General features: G+C 44.4%; 1 protein-coding gene and 1 gene segment (V, D, J or C); both read left to right on the top strand.

Moving 5' to 3' along the window:
- Positions 1-20,877, top strand: part of LOC126509694 (M1-specific T cell receptor alpha chain-like) — a 499,818-nt gene that overhangs the window by 396,253 nt on the left and 82,688 nt on the right. The gene's annotated exons all lie outside the window — the stretch shown is intronic.
- Positions 3,136-19,501, top strand: LOC126509696 (T cell receptor delta constant-like). The segment is given in 5 exon segments: positions 3,136-3,526; positions 16,619-16,897; positions 17,372-17,437; positions 17,768-17,881; positions 18,872-19,501. Coding segments are annotated over 3 exon segments (423 nt in total).

A 20,877-nucleotide genomic window follows, 5' to 3' on the forward strand; every position in this document is an offset into this window, starting at 1 on the left:
CTTCTCTAAGAACCCGAATTATAGGTTCAATGTCCTTTATTTTTGGCTAGAAACCAAATATGAGTGAGAACATCCCATGTTCCTCTTTTTGGGTCTGGCTTACCTCACTCAGGATGGTGTTTTCTATTTCCATCCATTTGCCTGCAAACTTCAAGAAGTCCTTGTTTTTTACTGCTGAGTAGTACTCTAATATGTATATATTCCATACTTTCTTCATCCATTCTTCAATTGAAGGGCATCTCAGTTGCTTTTCTTCTGCAGTATCCAAATGGTTAGTTTCCTGAGACTCTGAGTTCAGTGTAGGAGCTTGGCTTGTGGGTAGAAGTTCTTTACTCTCAATCTGTAGCACTCAGCTATTTCTGTTGTGACTATGTTCTGTAATAAATATCTCTAAGTTTTCAGTGGTTTAATGTCTTGCTTTTGCAGCAGGCCAGCTGAACGTGGCTTCAGGACATGAATTGTATTCAAGTCGATTCTGCATGATATAAAAGGAGCCAGGCAGAAGCAGCAACAAATTTCTACAGCATAGAAGCTCAAGAACACTGGCAGAAGTCCACAATGAGGAGTCCCTGCTTGGAACTGAAACACTGTCATTTGCGTCCAAAACACCGATGTCAAGAGAGTAGGGGTACATCACACTTATAGCGGATCATGCGGGATGAAATCTGGATGCATACATCTGTGGAGGAAGGGAATGAAGATCTGGGAACTCTAACAGCTGTATCCTCATTGGGGGTACCAACTTTTCCTTTCCCGCAAGAGTCTCACTCAGAGCAGTTTCTCATGCTGCTTCTTGGTAAAGTTGACACCAATACTAGGAAGAGTCTGTGCATGCCATATTAACCAGTTTGATTAGTTCTTCAGCACAGTGACCAACCACCTCTGGAAGACTAACCCTCAGCAGGAGCTACAGTCAGTGATCTGAGTTACAGAGGTCCTCTGGACCTCTGCATGTGGTCGTTGCATCTAGGTGGACAGGAGTCATTAAAAGACCACAAGTAGAATAGCAAATCTAAATTAAGTCATGAACTTCTCTAAGACCTCCAGGGAGTGAATATCAATATTTTTTTCAATCCTACTCTTTTTTGATAAACACAACACTCATACATGCACATTACTCAACATTTAACAGAGTCACTTAAAAAGAACCTCTTGTGAGGCCTGAACCAGGAGCTCTGCAGGTCCGGACACAAGTCTGGGACCTCTGAGGGAATAAGCCGGAACCAGAGACCTCTGTGGGTCCAGGGTACGGATCTAGAACCAGCAAGAAAGAAAAAAATTTCCAGTCAAATGGACCTAAGACAAGCTGGTGTAGATATCCTAATATTTAACAAAATAGACTTCCAACTAAAATCAATCAAAAGAGACAAAGAAAGACATTTCATATTAGTCACAGGAAAAATCCATCAAGAGGAAATCTCAATATTAAATATCTATGCGCTGAATACAAGGGCACCTTCATATGTAAAGAAACACTTCAAAGCTTAACAGCTTAACTCACATATTAAACCCCACACACTAATAGTGGGAGACTTCAGCCCTCTACTCTCACCACTAGACAGGTCTGTCAGACAAAAAAATTTAACAAAGAAAAAAAAGAACCTCTTTGTTGCCATGTCCCAACAGCCATCCTCACAATGATCAAAAACAAACAAGATTAGCATTGGAGGCCTCTAGGAAAGACCCAAAGGGCGTAACTCAGCCCAAAGCAGAAGTCAAATATCTGTATACCTAAGATGTATCTATTGTATTCAGGCAGAGTTACTGTCTCTGCTTGCTCTGGTTGTGCCCTGACCAAGGGCACTGGGCCAGAAGACCTAACTAGACTGTATGTGGCCCTAGGACTGGACAGCACCAGCTGGAGAACTGAATACCTTTTATAAAGCCCACAAAAGAGAGTTCTCTTTACCAAGCTGGAACCTATGGTGCCTCCTCTGCGAGCCCAGCAGGTTGTCATTTCTGACTCACACAAAGCGCCATATGGGCTACTGGCTCCAAATTAAGTAAGCAACCAGGAGGTCAATGGGGAGGATAAAATTTTTAATTTACTTGAAAGCCTTTTTGCGGACCGTATAACACTATTCAAGTGAAAAGTAGGCAGACAAAGGTGGTTCTGAGGCTTAGCGGGAGGGAGGAAAAATTATATTGGCCACAAACATTCTCTGCCTAACCCACAGCACGTAGAACACACGGGAGACTTTCAGACAGCTAATACACTCCTCCCTGGGAAACCATCTCAGAGAAGACTGGACAAAAAGTATGGATAGGAGTGAACTTGACAAGTTCTAACAGTCCACTCTAACCCCCAGGGTCTCCAGCCAGCAGGGCAGTGAGCATTGGACAGTAGTGCCCAGGCAAGTCTGGCCTGAACTAACTGCCGAATCCTTTGATCTCGCTGTGGTTTGACTTGTAGAAGACATCTGGCTGGGGCTTCTCAGACACACATGATGCAGAGCCAGGGAAGGTTTCTGTAAAGCTCTGAAACACCGTGATTGGAGGGATACGAGCACAGTGTTACAAACCCCACTGGGGACCTGTACAAAAACTACAAGGGGGCAGAATCATCTCCCTGGGAAGTGCTCTGCCTGTCAGGTGTCATGGAGGATAAACCCAGTGGGGCAGCCTGTCCTCCTTGTTTGGAAGCCTGGGAAAATGTCAGGAAGTAGACTAGACACGAGATGACCCCTATGCTGGCCTCTGCCTGTTTGCTGGGTAAAAATGTTATCTCATCATTTCCTTACATGGCAAATGAGGAACACGAAGGGGCTTTGTTAAACGCGTACCCTTGTCTTGCTTTCCTGTTGGTTCTGCAACACTCAAAGAGCTAAATGAGCTCTTCCCTGGGGAATTTGGGGAGTTGGGTCCCTAGAGAAATTTTCCCAAGTTTTTTTTTTTTTTTTTTTTTTTTTTTTTTTTTTTTTTTTTTTTTTTTTGCAGTTTGGGAAGGTGGGCTTGAGGGAGGTTGATTCGTTGGTAGGCCAGTTCGCCAGCCGCACTTAGGAACTCCGAAGTTTTATGTGGAGGAACTAACTGGCACTTCATGCCCCTTCTCCCTCTCCTTTGCTGTGCGATGTGTTCTCTGACCTTAAAGCCACACGACAAGTATAGAAGTCTCCACTCTGGAGCTGTCCCAGATCCAAGACCAAGTGCTGGATATTTGAGACAAGCAGTTTATTTGTGGGTCTAAGAAACAGAACGGTTTTAAGCAGCAGAAAGCTCAGCGAAGAGAATGTCATGTGTTCTGTGCCAGAAACGTTCACTGCGGAATATGTTGTTCCCACTTGGTTCTCAAGCAACAAGCTCCTATAGGCAAACCTGTCCTCATACACATCTGTGAAGTCATGATGAGCCATCTGGATGAGAGGCTAGTGCCATGTTTAAAGTACAGAAGCATGAAAGCCCTCCAGCCATGAAGTCAACAGAAAGAAGTTGGGGAAGAGCCATGGAGGTTTTTGGAATGGCCTCAGTGGCTGTGCGACAGACAAGCTCGTCTTTGGACAAGGAACCCAAGTGATTGTGGAACCAAGTAAGTTGTTTATTTGTCTGTATTTGGGGCTAAGGGATCTTCTACCTGGTGGAAGTATGAGGAAATGTGAAAGGAATAATATGGATAAGCCTGGCGGTCCAGTACTGTCCAGGAAGATGTCTAGAAGAGATGAGCTATGGTTAGCTTCTCCATAGGAGCTGGGGTACCTATAAAAAATAGAATTGGGGGATTTAAAATTAACTATGCGCTCAGAAGAACCTGAGAGAATTATGCCTTCTCCGTGGAATCAAGTCAAACTGTAGAAACCAAAGTGGGACAGCTTCAGCAGGGTCGGGATGAATCTGAGCCCAGGTGGTCCTGTAGCAGTGGCTCCAGATTTAAATAATGCTGACCTTCCATAGGTCAAATGTCTGCTCCTGGGAGAGCATAGGATGAATCAGAGTCCTGGATGCAGAGCGTGAAGCCAGAATAAGTGGCCATTCACTACAAATATGTGAGCACAGTCCTCTGTGGAAGGAAGGTGTGTAGACACTCAGGTCTGCTTGTTCAAACTGCAGATGGAAGCCGCTACTAGAGAGAAATAAGGAGGAAGCAGTGTGGCTCCCAGTGAGACCAGACCCAAGAATGGGAATTAAGTGAGTGTGTGGGACTTCCAGCCAAGAGACACTTAAAAGTCTGTGGAAACTCCCTATGTGCCTTCAGAACCCATGTTCCTAGCTGTTCTAAAGCAGCCGCGCTAAAAGTGTTGAAAGAATGCGCTCTACACAAAAAGTGTCTTTTAGTATCATTTAAGTTGACATCTAAATTCAACAATTTCTTGTTATTAAAAAGGACAATGGTTTCTACCTAAGTCAGGGGTCTACCAGTCAACAAACTCCATTAAAGTATAGCGACAAGCTAATCTTAGCCTAGTGACAAGCACCAGCAGCCACAGGCCATCAGCCTGGCTTCTAGGAAAGAAACAAGTGCTCTCTGCCCTGCTATTTTGAAGCTCAGTTTGTTTTCCTAGGTCAAGAAGGGGCTCTAGGAAGGCCAGATGGGGACTGAGGCGGGGCAGGCTCCACTCACTCAGAGAACTGTAGGAGCAGGAGGGTACTGTGTGGGCAGTGGAGGAAGCAAAGGATCTGGAGACAGGAAGGGAAACCCAAGACTGGGGGGCATCTTCAGACCCCTCAAGGTCACCTGCTGTAGAGGCTCAGAGCCAGAAGAGACAGACCTGAGGCTCATATTCACCACTTTTGCTTTTGTCATAGGAAAAGTTTGTAAAGTCGAGCAACTCAGGCTATTTATTGGCTTTCCATTTCTTTGACTTTGAAACTTCTCACTAAAACAGCAGCATGTCCCCACCCAGTGAGGTGGTGGCTGATTTCCCTAATCTCCCCTGTTCACAGGGCTCTTTAATGAGTTAACTTTCTCTGATCCACTGGGCTGGTGTCACCCAGGTGTAGAATAGCAGAAATCATTTCTCAAATCCATAAGGCTCAAAGTTTCCTTTTAATTATATTCTAACTTCAAACATGAGTGAACTTAAGGAAAAATGATTCGGCAAACCGTGACAGGTGGATATGAATGACCCTCTTCCCCCTCCACAAAAAGAGAGATGTGATTCATTGAAGTTTGCCAGACACCCAGCCAGTGCACCCTATTATTCTGTGAGCTAGAAAAGATGAGGTGCATGTAGGATCCAGAATAGTTTTGAATGGTGTCTTCCTTTTAGCCACCCAGTGCTGGATTAATGAGGGACAGCTGCAAACAGGGCCTTTGTCTTCTCAGAAGCCAACTTTCTTTTGATCCTTTCTTTGAAAGCCTCTTTCAAGCTCCTACTTGCAAGGTTTCCAGGAAGCCCCAGACTGGCTGATCCTATCCTACAGCAGCAGGTCCCACCAGGTATTCTAGGCCAGTGGATAGAGTTTACATGGAGAATAAACCCGGGGAGACCATAGTCCTCAGAGACCTCTCCCTGAATGAAAAGAGCTGTACGATGCCTTTCAGGGCTGTCTGCTATCATACACCATCCTTACATCAAACATGGCTTTTGAGTGCCTACCTTGCATCAGCTCAGGTATTCATCGTGACCTTCTGGGATTAGTTACCATTTTGTCTTTTGCAAACAAGGAAAATAAATCTTGCTGGAAGGGGGGTTACCTGAGATCATACGGCTTAGCCCAACTCTAATTTGAATTACCTGCACCTGTGCTTTTTAAGGTCCCTGTGTTCTGTCAGGTTGTAGCTCCACACGTGGAGGGTTTTCCACTCAGAAGAGCCATTCCTGCAGGACTTTGTGGTATTTCCTTTCCAGAACCTCCCTCACCAAGGAAGGGCTCCTACCCCATATCCAAGCCAGACACCTAGGGAGTCATCCCTTCCAGGAGGCCTAGGACAGGCTCCTCCATACTCACATTGAGGCTTTAGAGCCCAAGAGTACCTAACCTAAAAATTCCCAGACAGCGGTCAGAGTATCTTCTTCTGCCAGGAGACTCTGGGTTAACTTTCTTATTCTTCCCAGTCACCGGCTCTTCAACAGTGCCCCCTCCCCCATTCCTTTCTCATGAGCATCTTTCAGAACAGAGTCTTTAAGTGTGCAGCTCTCTCCCTAGAGCCGTTTCCCACCACGGACGGGCATAGCTTTCTCCCAATCCCTGCTTAAAATGTGGGGCCTTTCCAACCCAGCTCAAAAGCCTTTTATTTATAGTCCTGTCCATCTAAAAGTGTCTGTTGGTTTACAATATCTCTCCATGGAGATAAACAGGATAAGATTTACCATCCACAAGGACATTTAAGACACTGAATGTATTTTGTTACTTGAGTGACTCGGTCCATCAAGGACACCTCAGTTGTGGTCTAAAGGAAAGGAAACTGAAATGGAAGCGTGCTCGGTGACAACAAGCCAAGATCCAAGAAGTAAAATAAACTCCTGAGTAGAAAGGACCAGTGCGTGATTTTAAATGAAGGAGTCTTGTTGGAAAGATGGCATTTGGTGTGTCAGAACGCGCCCTGCAGCTCCCTGGAGGAATAAAACTTCCAGGCAAAGGGGGCATAGTGCTCTCTGGAGTGTGTGAGGAACTGTCAGGAGGTGAGGACTGGGTGAGAGAGCCAGGGAACAAATTTGAAAGAAAGACTGGAGAGAGGACACAGTCAGTAAAGCATTTGCCATGCAGATATGAGAACTTGAGTTCAGATCTCCAGAACCCATGTAAAAAGCCCGGCACAGCGGCGCATGCCTGTTGTCCTAGTACTGGGAAGGCAGAGACAGACAGACCCCTGAACTCACAGTCTAGAGAGTTCTGCTTAGCCAATGAGTTCCAGGTTCCGTGAAAGATCCTAGCTCAGAAAGCAGAAAATGATAAAGGAAGATATCCAATATCTGCCTCTGGTTTACACACACACACACACACACACACACACTCACACACACATACACACACACGTACACACACGTGCACACATACACACACATAACTTGCATATATAAGCTATGTGAGTGGGTGGGTGGGTGGGTGGGCAGGTGGGTGGTAAGGAGACAGAGACACGGATAGGGAAAATAAGCCGGTAGTGGAGGTGGGGAAGGGTCGCTTACAAGCTACTGTAAGGACTTACACTCTTTGATTTGAGAGGGAAGGCTAGAGAGTGGAATGGAGATCATAACTGACTTGGATCAAGGAACAGAGAAACCTGGATTCCAGTCTTCAGCTGTAACACTAGGAAGTGGTCACCATCCTCACGTCAGAGAACACCAAAAATGAGACTCCTTCTCCCTCTACAACCGCTCCCAGCATTCCCCCTGAGTCTGAGCTCTGTCCTTACTGAAATTACATCTCTTCTGCCTCAAGTGAAATTCCTCCTCCCTCAGTCTAGACCTAATAAAATTCTAGGAATTACATTGGTGCAGTGTAGCTTACAGATGCTCTGCACTTATTCTCCCATTATCTTACAACCTGCCAATAGGAAAGACATTCCTTCACTTTATAAGGAAGAAAACAGAGCTCCCTACACATCATAAAGATCATCATAACCACTAACGGTCTTCTGACATCCCGTTCACCACAGCTAAAAACCACCCTTTCTTTTAGTGATTCTCAGAGTACTTCTGTCTTCCGTGGGTTCTAAACTGACCTGAAAATGTACAATCTCTCCTTGGGTTTTTGAGTGACATGTAGGCAGTCTAATGGAGGGATGTTGTACAAATAACAGAGCTAACTTATCAGTCACTTCTAAGTATGCGTATGGCATTCAAGGTTTCTAAAGTGTGGCATTCATGGGCGTGTGCCTCCTGTGGGCAGGGGACTCCAATTCTCTCATACACTGGAAAGCATAGCTGCTGCACACGCTTGGCAAAGACACAGTGCTCTCACTGAACTGCAGCAGAATTTCTAAAAGGTCAGGCTGAGTGAAGTCCATAGCTCAGTGGACTTTGCCACACCTTCCTGTTGCCCAGAGCTTAAGAACAACCACTCTAGGCTTGGTGGCGATGGCACGTGCCTTTAATCCCAGCACTCAGGGGGCAGAGACAAGTGGATCTCTCTGTGAGTTTGAGGCCAGTCTGGGCTACAGAGCAAGTACCAGATCAGACTACAAAGCCTCACAGAGAAACCCTGTCTAAGAACCACTGCTCTAGGACCAACGTTCTATATTTTGTCACTATTGAATAAATAGTAATAGTAATAACAATTTATAATAAAAACTCCTTGCCAGTTTGTATTTCTTATCTCTCCTTTAGAGGACAAATTTTGTTAAAATGTCACAAGAGAAAAGCTTAGGTTTCTACATGACCCAGAAGTTCCCCTCTGTTTGTCTTGGAGGATAGCCCCTAGAAGAAAAGAAATAAGACCAGCGGAACAGAAAATCCCACCCAGCAGATAGCACATAGCTTGGCATCTGAAGCAAGGGTTGCTGTAAAAGGAGCAAAGCACTGATCTTTCTCAGAGGAGCCTGTTTATCCAGAGGTCAAATCATGTAACTCGTTCTTCCTCTGTAACCACTGATTTTTTTTTTTGACAATATCTGTGTTGCCTATGTTCCTAAGTCACCAGATCAGATGTCTCAAATGACGTAAATCTTCACCCAGCAGGGCTAATTACCCAAGAGATGATTTTAGGATCAGGGACTAAATGTCTGATTAAAGTAGGGTGTGTTTTGTTTCAGTTAGCTTTCTTGAGCTCATGTCCCTTCTGGTAAGGCCTCATTGTCCTCCAGAAAAATGGTTCAACTTCTGTGCTTTCACCACAACCAGGCCATGGCTGTCGTGAGGTATGATGAGAAATTTGTTCAATGACAACTGAGAACCAAATTTTGTTCCTTCTCTTTGGCAACTCTGGGACATCACTGAACTCTGATTTCCTCTGGTTACATGAAAGAGCTCCAAGGAACCTTTTGACTTGGACACACTATGATGCTAACAATGCTCCAAATAACAAGACCAAATCTGGCAAGAAACACAAGGGAAGTGCAGCATCATGAATATCTTGTGGCTATCAAAATTCTATGATTTTGTGAAAAAATAGCAGAGAGTCCGCTTTCTCTATGTATCTTTCTAGCAGCCTGTGTAGGTCACAGGGGGTTCAACAAATGGGAACCAGCACTATTTCCGGTCCCAGCACCCATTTCCCTGGCTCCATGAATGGAAACTGGGCTCTGGAGGGCTTAAGAAAGAGGCCCAGCCACACTTGCTGTCTTTACCCCCAGTGACAGCATCAGCTCATGAAGCTGGTTACGATGGCTGCTATAATGTAGACTCCAGTGTTTAAGTAGTATAAGGTGTTGATGTGGATAATGTTTTATGTAGGTACAGGAACTCATGTTATGCTCATGTTATGAACTCTTGACCAGACCCAAGCGATCCTCGCCCTCAAGCACTTTGCCATTTCCTGTCCAGCTGATGCATGACCTGGTGGTCATTAGCTTACTTGAGCCTTCCTATAACTATTTTTGCTTAAAATGGCCATTTAGCATTTCAGCAAAACCAAAATGATTCCTTTCTCTTAGGGAAAATGAGATATTCTGCCAAAAAATCTAGGGATAAGAGATGGCAGATTAAGGAGCTAATAGCCAAAAACCTAGGGACATTCCTAAATATCAACAATTAGAAGATAAAAGCAGTTAAACAGTCTGCAAAATGCAGCGCTTAGACTTCTGACACCTTCATGTGCCTCTATTCCTCACGCTACCCTCATCCACCAACCCTATGCCAACAGACGAGGTGGACTGGAAGGGATGAGTAGCAAAGAGCCCAACTGATGCCTAAGTGAGTACTGAACCAGTGCAGCCTATCTACGGGAATGGGAGCCCGCTCATCAGAGAACCACGTTGTGTTCGTACCCTTAGAGCAGTGGTTCCCAACCCATGGGTCATGACCCCTCGGAGGGGAGTGCATGACCCTTTCACAGGAGTCACACGTCAGATGTCCTGCATATCAGATATTTACATTATGATTTATAATTGTAGCAAAATTACAGTCATGAAGCAGCAATGAAATATGTTATGGTTGGGGTTCATGACTACATGAGGACCTGTATGAAAGAGTCTCAGCATCAGGAAGTGTGAGAACCACGGCCTTGGAGTTACTATAGCTCAGTTTCAATGGCTGAAGTTTCTCAGGACATTGGGGGTGGGGTCTAAATCTGAAATTCATTAGTTGCTGCAGTGAATTACAATAGAATTTGAGGGCCAATGGGTCTTTCATCAGAAAATACTCAATGCACAATGGAAAACTCTATCCTGAAGATTGATAAGAATAAATTTTCAACAACTACCTTGAAAAGCCATAGATCAGGTTCTGGTTCTGGTTCTGGTTCTGGTCTCTCTCTGGCTGGGAACTAGGGCCACAGAAGCTTTGCTCACATGAGCCTCTCTCACTCTCAGGGGAAAAGAGTTGTTGTCATGGTGTAGAAAGGAGGGTTAGAAACATTGCAAAGACATGAAAGAAGTCATTAAATGTACTCTATCATCTCTCTGTCTTTTGAGAGATGGACCGATCTGCCATCTAGGTCTCTTTTCTTTTTCCTTGAAAACTTGCATTAAACCAGCAAGGTTGACTGCAGACTAGGTGATCCCCAAGATCCCTCCCTCATCTTGGTCTCTTCGCTTTTCTTTCTTTTTTCCCTTGAGAACTTGCATTACACCAGCAAGGCTGGCCACAGACAAGTGGTTCTCCAAGATCCCATCCTAGCCAGGGTCATGCTTACCTCTTCTGTTAGCTCTGAGTCTGGAGACTCTGCACAAGGCCTCGGGGACCCATATTCACCCCAGAAGCACAGCCACTGGCTCCAGAACAGTAGAGAAGTGATAGAGTTCTCCTAGAGGCGCTGCCCACGGGTAACACAGTCCAAGATTTGCAAATCCAGGCTCTATATTCAGTGATTTGGCTACCAACAGTCAAGAGCTGGAGCCAAGCCAGAGAGCAACAGTCTTACAAATGACCTCCAAAATCCAAAATCCAATGGGGCAGTCATTACCTCTTGCATGGTGACATGAGAAGTTTTAATATTCTAGAGGAAATGAAGTGGGAAAGGTGCAGGGAAGTAGGAAGTCTGGCAGTCCTAAGTGACCGGTACCATCAACTCGGTCTCTGCATTTCAGAGAATAAAAAAAAAAAAAAAGTATGGGTTTTTTATTTATTAATAGGTAAGGGTTCTCCATTGCCTGTTGCTTGCAGGGATTTGCTTAGTATCCTTATTTCTAAGGAGAGAAATGCCAGAGCAACGAAAAGAAGGAGGGAAGCCAAGTTATGTTATAGTGATTGCAGCCTGATTGATGTTTGGCAAATTGCATCTGAGCAAAAAGTACTGTGTTTCATTTTCTCTTTAAACCATTTCTACTTGAAATTCGGAATTATCTTCTGTGTTAAGAGTCAAATCTTTTGGGGGGAGGGGGAGGGAAAGGGGAGGCGGCGGTGGGGAAGAGACAGAAATGTTTAATAAATAAATAAATTTAAAAAAATCAAAAAAAAAGAGTCAAATCTTTGAGGCTACTCCTTTGGGCGGGGGAAAGGAGGTTCAAAAATAAACACTTACTCTCTGTTGGGCCACTGACCACACATCCCCGCGATACCCTACTTTCTTCTCTGGGTTCTGCCGGCAGTGGTGGAAGTTAATGCCATGTGTGAAGCTCAGGTGGGGAAAGTAAGAATTTTAAATCAAGTCTTGAGGTCAGAGAGCTTCAACTTCAAATAATGGTCCTGAACTGGCAGTCTCTTTTCCCCGGCTCTAGCTCTGCCTCCTGAGTTTGGTGAGAGATCGTGTGATCCACGTAGTCACATGATTACTATACATTCCTGAGACGTCCATCTGGCTCCAGAATCAGAAGAAATTATAAGACAAAACTAACTGAGGACAGCAGCACAAGGACAGACCTCCCTCGCCCACACACACCACACAGCACTAGTGGGGTCCTGTCAAACACAGCCACTTGGCTACTCAGCTTTCAGGTCCCTGGCCCTTTTCTAGGCTCAGCAATTAGGAAGCAAACTCGTTACTACCATGAAACTCCCTGAGTAATGGAGGAAAAATAGGACTCAAATCAGGACACACTATCTGTGGCTCAAGAGAAAAGAACCAAAATATGAGAAAATTATGTTTCTAAGGCCTCTTTTCCTTGCTTTTCAGTCGGGATAAGAAATTTAGTATTCTATCTCTGTATCCCGCTATTGTGCTTTTCTTGGAAAGCCTTCTCAAAAACCTGGGAGCTCAATTTGACTTCTTGAAATCAGATGTCTGTCACCATCTCTTGCCCTGCTTCAGCCCTGTCCCGGTGCCTCTGAGATAGAGACATCCTGCCCACTTTCCTATCCAAACGTTCAGCTGCTATTAGCTCAAAGAAGGACATTCTGTGTACTCGGCCCCCTGTCCTATCAAGGACAACTTTGTAATCCTCTGAACTGTGGGCTCTATAGGCTGAGACACAGGCTGTGAGCAATGGCACAGATGTTCAGGCTCAGGCCCAGGGCTAGTCCCAGACTGGTTATCTGTAAAGCAAGGCTATAATGTGTTCCTGGAACACCCGGGAGATGTTTTTTGGAGCTGGCACGAAGCTCTTTGTGGAGCCCCGTAAGTTGGTCTTTTTCTTTATTTCTGTGGATAACTTGAGTCCTGAGACTAGAGCTACCACCCAGTTTATATTACAAATTACAACTAGTAGATTCGCTTACATCTCAGAGACAGAGTGGAGCAGAAGGAAGGGGGCCTGCACAAGGACACTGAGCTGCTCACATGCTTCTGTGACTACTTTATTTTTAATATACAGACGCTAAAACTCTAGTCCTCATTTATTTCTGAAATCTTCAGGTCAACCTAGAAAACAGAGGAATCTTTTTGAAATTATACTAGTAAATGTAGCACTGGGGGGAAGGGAGGCTGTCACAGGCGCGCTTGGGCTCAAACTCCCCAGGGTGTGGCTTGTTTCCTACACTTACTTCGGCTAAGCTGACTAGTCAGCATGCCTCCTGACAGAGCACAAACATCCGTCTGCTAGGAAGGCTTTGGAGACAGGTGGTTAACCCGGTGAGAATAACCAGGTAGAGCAAACTTTAGGGCTTAAGTGAAATCCCAGACTGGCAAAGAACCGTGAAGTTCTGAGTGACATGTGTTATAGATACCACAGTTCTAGAGAACCAATGGGATCATAAAGAGCGTGTAGAGAGGGCGGTCTCATCTCTCTGCTGTTTGCCCGCATGTAATTTTAGCACTGTATGAGTGTCTGAAGAGAATGGCTGAAAACAAAATTAATAGTATTGTCCAAGTAAATACATTTGAAAGAAAGCGTTGAAATACAGTCATATTCGTGGAATAATAATAGATTATTCTCAAAGATAAACAATGAAATCTTTCCTTTAAATGTTATCTTCAAATATTTGTTTAAATCAAATGCAAAGTAGACTAAGTTCCATACGACAACTACATGGAGTACATTCTACTTATTTAAAAAGAAAGAGTCAGTTCAAACCAAATAGCTGTTTTCTTTGGTTGCCATGCCAATCAGAGGCCAGTGAATTGATTGAATAAACTTTTCTTCCAATTGTTTTAAACATATGGATCTTAACTTAGGGAGAGAGCCTGAGAAAATGTTTTACTAAATCAATGCTCTGTGTTCAATTTGAAACCCCAACAACTATGTTCAAATCTCAGCATGTGTGTGCATGCATGTCTCCAGACATCCACCTTGCCAGCTATATTATAATATTCATGCTATTCAGAAATAATCTCCCTATCCCAAATGTTAATTGATGATAATCTCTTGATGCATTTAGGTTTTAAAATCCCACATAAGCAGCTGGGCAGGAGGATTGAGTGTGCTGTTAGCCTTAACTACTTAAAGAGACCCTGTCTCAAACAGCAAAAACACAAGCAAGCTTTCATTGTCCAACTTACTCAAACCGAATCGTGCTCTTGAATAACTGACAAGATGGGTTTGAGTTTGCATTGGTTAGTTTGATTTTTTTTTTCAATTGAACCAATTTCTAACTCCTAACTCTCTTGAAAATCAGCCACAATATATCTCAAGCCACAAACAGGATAATGAACAAGAAATGCCATGCTCCTGGAAGGAGACAAGTAATGAAGACTTGTGGTTTCCAGCCGTTAGTGCTGGGGTTATCAGTTTTACTGTCAGTGACTTCAGTGTGTAAAAAAAAACAAAACAGGAAATAAAAAAAAAGCAAAGATTTTCTCATGAGGATTGAGAGTGAATATTCTAAGAAACTCTTTTAAAACAGAAAGAAAGAAAGAAAGAAAGAAAGAAAGAAAGAAAGAAAGAAAGAAAGAAAGAAAGAAAGAAAGAAAGAAACCAAATCTTATCTAGAGCTAGAGCCAAAATAGTCAGAATCTTGGAAAGTTGTCTCCTTCCCTGAGTGCCAGATCCCAATCTTTCATTTGAGCTTCTTGATGAAGAAAAAATAAAAAGAATTATGATGTAGACATGAGGAAGCCTTCTCAGGACACCTTGTTCTCTTGGGCTCACCCAGATCCACCATGATCTAATTATACCGTGGAGATCAGCAGGCACCTTCCCATTAACAACCACCCCTCTCAATCAACCGGACCAACTGATTGGTCAGAGCTTTACTACCATGGACCCCATGGCTAAAACTCAGACCCAGACTCTGGATAGAGCACTAGAAAAGTCAATTCTTTTCACTTGCATATGCACTACCAAGATTTTCTGTTTAGTAAAAGACCTGCTGTCTCGATCATAATCCATAAGAGATAAAGTACATTGTAATTCAACATAGTTTTCATTTGATACCAACAACCCCAGCTCTTTATTAGCAAATACCATGGGCTTATGGGCTCTGTTCATGAGAGAAATTACTGTTGAAAGTCAGAAATGAGTTTTAGGATTAGAAATCTGTTCACAGGTCAGTAGGTAAGAACAAGGCTCTTTCTGTTGTGGTTATTTAAAGATAACGTAGAATCCAAGTCTCTGTGGACACAAAATTATCACAATGCAGAAGCTTCGATCAGGCGGTATGAGAATTATTACTGTCTTTCTCAAAGTGTCAAAACTGCCCGTTTTAAGGAAAGAAAAAAGTGCATACCTAGAATAGTGCTGGGTTATGGTCAAAGCAAAGTATGAGGATCCATTTTTGGGACCAGCGTTCATTCCACAGCCCCTCTTAGAATAAAGTAAAAAATAGGTTTAGCTTGTTCTATTTACTTTCTGAGAATGATAGCTGTTATCTGCTGATGATGTATGTCTCCAGTCCTAGCACTCAGGAGACAGAAACAGAAGAGTCGTGAGTTCAAGATCATCGCTGACTATACAGGAAGTTCAAAGCATGAGACCCTGTCTCCAAAGAAATAACTCCAAGGAGGTAGCAAACACCTTTAGTTTCACCACTTAGGAGGCTGAGTGGGGTTAAAGGATCAAGGGTTTGATCAGCCTGATATACAGTTAAAGACTATATCAAACAAACATAAATAAACAAAACACTCCAATTGTATAGTGGGCAGGCCCTTGGGAAAAGAATCAGTATCCACCCAAATGGAGAGAAATCCAGCCTTTCCTTCCAGTGCAATCTGTTCCAGTCTACAGAACAGGGAAAACACCTCACAGCAACTCCAACTGCCACTCTGAGTTTGAGATGATTATGCAGACCTTTCTAGAAGTATGTGCTTTTAACTGACACAATGCAAAGTATGAGCACCTTCAATAATCTCCTCCAAGGGCTACCATATTTAAAATTAACAAACTGACCCAGACAGATATTCAGCCTGACCTCAGTTGTCCAACTAACTAACAAATCATAGATAACTAAAACCCAGCTTGGTTATTAAAAACTGTTTGTATGTGCACAGGTAGACATGTGTGTGCAGATGCACACACACATGAGCACAAGGAAGCCAAAGGACAACACTGAGTATTAGCCTCAGAAACACTACCTATCTCATTTGAGACAGAGTCTCTTGTTGGCTTGGAGTTCACCAATGAGGCCGGACTAGCTGGTCAGCAAGCCCTGAAGATACCGTCTCTGCTCCCCAGTGCTGAGATAACAAACAATTGCCACCATGCTGGCATTTTTATGTGGGCTCTAGAAATCAAACTCAGGCCAAGCAAGCACTTCACCAAATGAGCTCTCCAGCCTTCTTTGGGTTGGGGTTTGGGTTTGGTTTAGTTTGATATGGGGTATCATATAGCCAAGACTGCGCTGCTACTCGAGGGTAACCTAGAACTCCTGATCCTCCTGTTTCCACCTTCCTGCTGGAATCAGTGATATATAGCACTGTGGTGGGTTTATGCAGCACCAGGGATCACACCCAGGGCTTCGTATTAGACCTCAGTTCTAGAAATTTCTTTATAGTTGCTACACCACATCTCTCTTTGACAGACTTTGAACCACATGCAAATTCTCCCGGTGAGTATCTAGCTTGAAGGAGCTAAGATGGGAAAACTGGAGGAAAGGAGAAATGGGCAGTGTGAGCCCAGCATAGATTACTTCTGGTTTAGCATTATCCTATCTCCTTTCAGCTCTTTATTAGAAACCAAACTAACTGTCCCTTCTTTCCTCTCACCTTGCCCATACATCTATGAAAGGCTATCAGGGATACCACTAACAAGGTATAGAGTGTTCTAGATTCTAGACAACACCAGTTTAATTCTCCTAAGGCTGTAAATTATCATCTCAGTTGATTATATTTTCAGAAACTCAGCCTCCTACCACACCATCTGTTTTCATTATGAAAAATGGAACGAATGTTGCCTGTCTGGTGAAGGACTTCTATCCCAAGGACGTGAATATAAGTCTCAAGTCATCCAGGAAGATAGCGGAATTTGACCCTGCTATAGTCATCTCCCCCAGCGGGAAGTACAGCGCTGTCAAGCTTGGTCAGTATGGAGATTCGAATTCAGTGACATGTTCGGTTCAGCACAACAGTGCAACTGTGCACTCGACAGACTTTGAACCACATGCAAATTCTCCTGGTGAGTATCTAGCTTCAAGGAGCTAAGACGGGGAAACTGGAGGAAAAGAGAAGCAGGCAGTGTGAACCCAGCGTAGATTACTTCTGGTTTAGCATTATGCTGAAAAAAAAAAAAAGGGGCGCTCATCTCTGGCTAAGAAGGAATTGCTCTGCGTCTCTCCTCTTATTTAATCCCCTTCCCTCATCTTCACCAACCACTGTCTTTTTCATATAAATGTCTGGCACCAAAGGTATCATTTTAATCCAAAAACCCCCACAAGGGTGATTGTCTTATCATTGATTGAAAATCTTTGTTCTCCCTACGGATTAGAGAGCATCTTGAGGTTGTCCTGATGATGCCAAAAGTCCCAAATCGAAGGAATCCTGTCTGTATACACAGATATATGACCCTCTTGTCCTCAGTTTACCAACCCAGAGTCTCCTCCTTTTGCCTCTTGCTTGCCAACTTACTCTTGACCACCCTTGTTTTTTCTAGATGACATAAAACCACCAGAACAGGAAAGTGCCACACAAGCTTCAGAGACTTGCCATGGCTCAAAAGGTTAGTTCAAACAAAGTGGTTAAAACAAATTCTGTCATTGTCACCTGAGACCTCAAGGCATCAAACTTCAAAAGAAAACAAAAAACCATACTGAGCCCACTGGTTCCCCATCTCCATCCCAGCAGAGCTGGCCAGGCTGTGAGCCGGTGTTTCCCTCCTGTTTGGGTGGGCACAGGAGCCTGAGGGCTCTGAGTGCAGCCTGGCACCGTGCTGGGCGTACAGGCCAGGAAGAGCTATGGCCATTTGGAGCAGACTGGTGACAGTTGTTGGCACTGTAGAGAGAAATCTGGCCCCTCCTGAAGCCGCTGTTCTACTTTTATTCCATCATAGTTCACAGCAAGGATGTAAACATGATGTCCCTCATAGTGCTGGGGCTACGGATGCTGTTTGTCAAGAGTGTCGCCATCAACTTTCTCTTTACTGCCAAGTTACTCTTCTTTTAAGGTAAGAATTGCTCACTTCGTATTCCCAACTCCACCCTAATTATGCTATAAATTGGGAAGTATGTTTGGAAATGGTAACAAACAAGGAAAGTGTGGTGGTGCCGTCCCATAATTTTAGCACTTGGGAAGCTAAGGTAATAGGATTGATGTGAGTTCAAGACCATCCTTGATATATAGCATCAAGATGGCCAGGGCTATGCAGCAAGACCTTGTTTCAAAAGAAAGAAGAGGGAGGGAGAGAGGGACGGAAGGAGAGAGAGAGACCATGCTAGACTTGCCTATGAAGACTTTCCTGGGCTGGAGAGATGGCTCAGGGGCTAAGAGCACTGACTGCTCTTCCAGAGAACAAGAGTTCAATTCCCCGCACCCACATGGCAATTCACAATCATGTGTAAGTCAAGTTCCAGGTATCTGATACCCTCTTCTAGCTACCAAAAGCACTACACACACATGGTCCACAGACACACGTGTGAGTGAAACACCCATGCACATAAATAAAATAAAATAAAATACTCCTCCTCTTATTTTTCCCAGTGTTTCCAAATGTTTATCAATTTCTGTTCAAGGAATGACCCAAAATTTTGAGGCTTGGATTGATCTCTAAGTACAGCCAATAATTCCCAAATGGGTATCTAGCCCCACCTGCTACTGCACTGGCAGTCTGGAGACCACAGGCAGCACAGCAGTGTAAAGAATGTTGCCCTAGGCATCAGAAAACCGAGTTTTAGTCCTGACCTTGTGATTAGGTCCCTGATTCAATGGCCAGTTTGCTTACCCTCTCTGGGCCTGGGTTTAAGAATGGTTACAAGAAAGCCAATGGGTTTGAATACTATACTGACCAGCAGAACCACTGCCACGTTCCACAATTGATTAATGATGTCTGTAGTGGTGCAGCATAGTGGGTACCCACCATCCCAAAATGGCATCACCCCTGCAACCCCTTCCAGAGCTCAGGGTCTATGATTCTGAAATGACTTTCCTTGACTTGCAGGCTGGCTGGCATGAGGAGACCATGATTCCTGAAAGAAACCAAAAGCTTACAAAGATGCTATAGCCAAGGCTTCCAACTCCTAAGTGCTTCAAACTGACCCGTCACCATTGCATCTAAAGGGCTGCTAGGAAAACCAGCTTTTCTGTGACAGCAGCAAGCCAGCTAATCCTCCAGTCCGGTAGAAAAGCAAAAGCCCTGGGGAGTGGGTTTGTGGGCCTGGCTCTACACGCTGCTTTATAAAAGCATAGAAAGCTATGGAAATATAGACTTGTTTTCCTTTACCCGTATAACTGTTATACTTTGAAAATGGTTTCCCTCCGTCTTTATTTACCCAGAACTAGAAAGTGGGGAGAAGCAAATACCAGTTTAATAACCCGGGGGGGAAGTGGTCTTGGGAGAGAGAACATGTGTCATGTTAGCTAAACACGGAAAGCTGCCCACTCCTAGCCAGCGCCCTCCTCCCTCCCCTGAGGCCAGTATGGCCCACTCTCTGTCTTTGCTCCGTTGCCATGCAGGAGTTTTCCCAGCAGCACTAGGGCGCCAATGACTTCAGCACTTTCTGTTTCTCCTAATACTTTATGCTCATGTTTGGCTCCTGAAGGCTCTCCAAACAAACAATAAAGCTTCTACAATCACATCTAATCATTCTCTGCTCTATTACCAAAGATGAAAGTAAAATACAGAGAGGAAGGATACCTCTTTCTGTGAACTGACTTCACGTGCACAAACTGGCTAAGTCCCAGGCGCAGTACTGAGGGTACGGAATTGCGACCTGTGCCCGGCCTGCCAACCACTCACTGGGCAGCAGTTTTGGAAGCAGGGACAAGAATGTGACCTCTCTCTTTTTCCCTGTGAAGGTAGCAACTTTATTGTCTTTTTCTGGCCTGTCTGTGCCCTGGGCTTTGACATCACTGGGCACAGATCCTTTCACCTTGGTCTTTGATGTTGGTGCTTTCCTGCCTTTCTTCTCGGGCCTGCCTCTGCTGCATTTGTTAAGCTGCAACCTCTGCAGTCACTCACTGTGGGCTGCCTGGGAAGAAGGCACTCAGCTCTGTTGAGCTATTAGACTGCTGGAAGCCAGAGTGGGCATGTCAGTCACACCACAGCTTCCTGACCCCAGGCCTGAGGGGCCTGTCTGGGGGACTAGGCCCTGGTTTCCTGCTCTGTTAGCGCAGCAGCACCTTCAGTGTGGCATGCAGCTCTGTTCAGCCCAGCCCGGCAAGGCCGCAGCTTTATTGGTAGCACTAAGGTAGGAGCGCTGTGGTTTCCTCAGCTACTACAAGAAGTATAAAGCAGGGACCGTGGTGTGACATGAGCCATTACCCCTGGAAATTCCCCTGCCGCCATCAGCCACAGACTCCAAACCAAAGGCGGTAACGATGCTGGGAGGCCCTGGGTTCAGGAATATCTAGAAGGATAAGTCAGATCTACCCAGGGAACAGCAATGACAGCATTCCACACGTCACCTGGTACGTATAAAGACCACCTAGTCCCAGAACACTCGCTTCTGCTCCTGGCTGTGACATCAGAATGCTATTCTGAAGTTGTTGAAAAGAGCGCATCCTCATTTTTCAAATGGAACAAAACATTTGCCCTGCCCACCCCACCCCCAGGAGAAAAGGGTTTGCACTTTGTCAAAAGTCATTCAGTGAGGCAGATATACTGCTAGGAACGGAACCAAGGTCTCAAGACTGTCAGCCCAAAGTTACTGTCCCCTGAGCTCACTGCATCACCAAAATGAGGACGATGTGTCAAGGACCGCCTCTTGTCAGCAACAAATGAGATGACTCTGACCCAGCAGCCAGAAAAAAAAAAATCCTAGCTCATCACGGGATTATAAATTTCTTCCACCAAAATGAACCTCCAAAAGTTTTAAATCGATATTTTAGTTAGCAAACAAATAAAAAGTTTGATTATAAGATTTTCCTACAGGGATGTCATTATCTTCTTGTTCAGATCCACCACCACCCGCATTACTCTCTCACGTTCCTAACCCCTCCCACTGG

This window comes from Alexandromys fortis, unplaced genomic scaffold, assembly GCF_014885135.2.
Source record: "Alexandromys fortis isolate MF-2015 unplaced genomic scaffold, M_Fortis_MF-2015_v1.1 scaffold_87, whole genome shotgun sequence".
Taxonomy (NCBI): domain Eukaryota; kingdom Metazoa; phylum Chordata; class Mammalia; order Rodentia; family Cricetidae; genus Alexandromys; species Alexandromys fortis.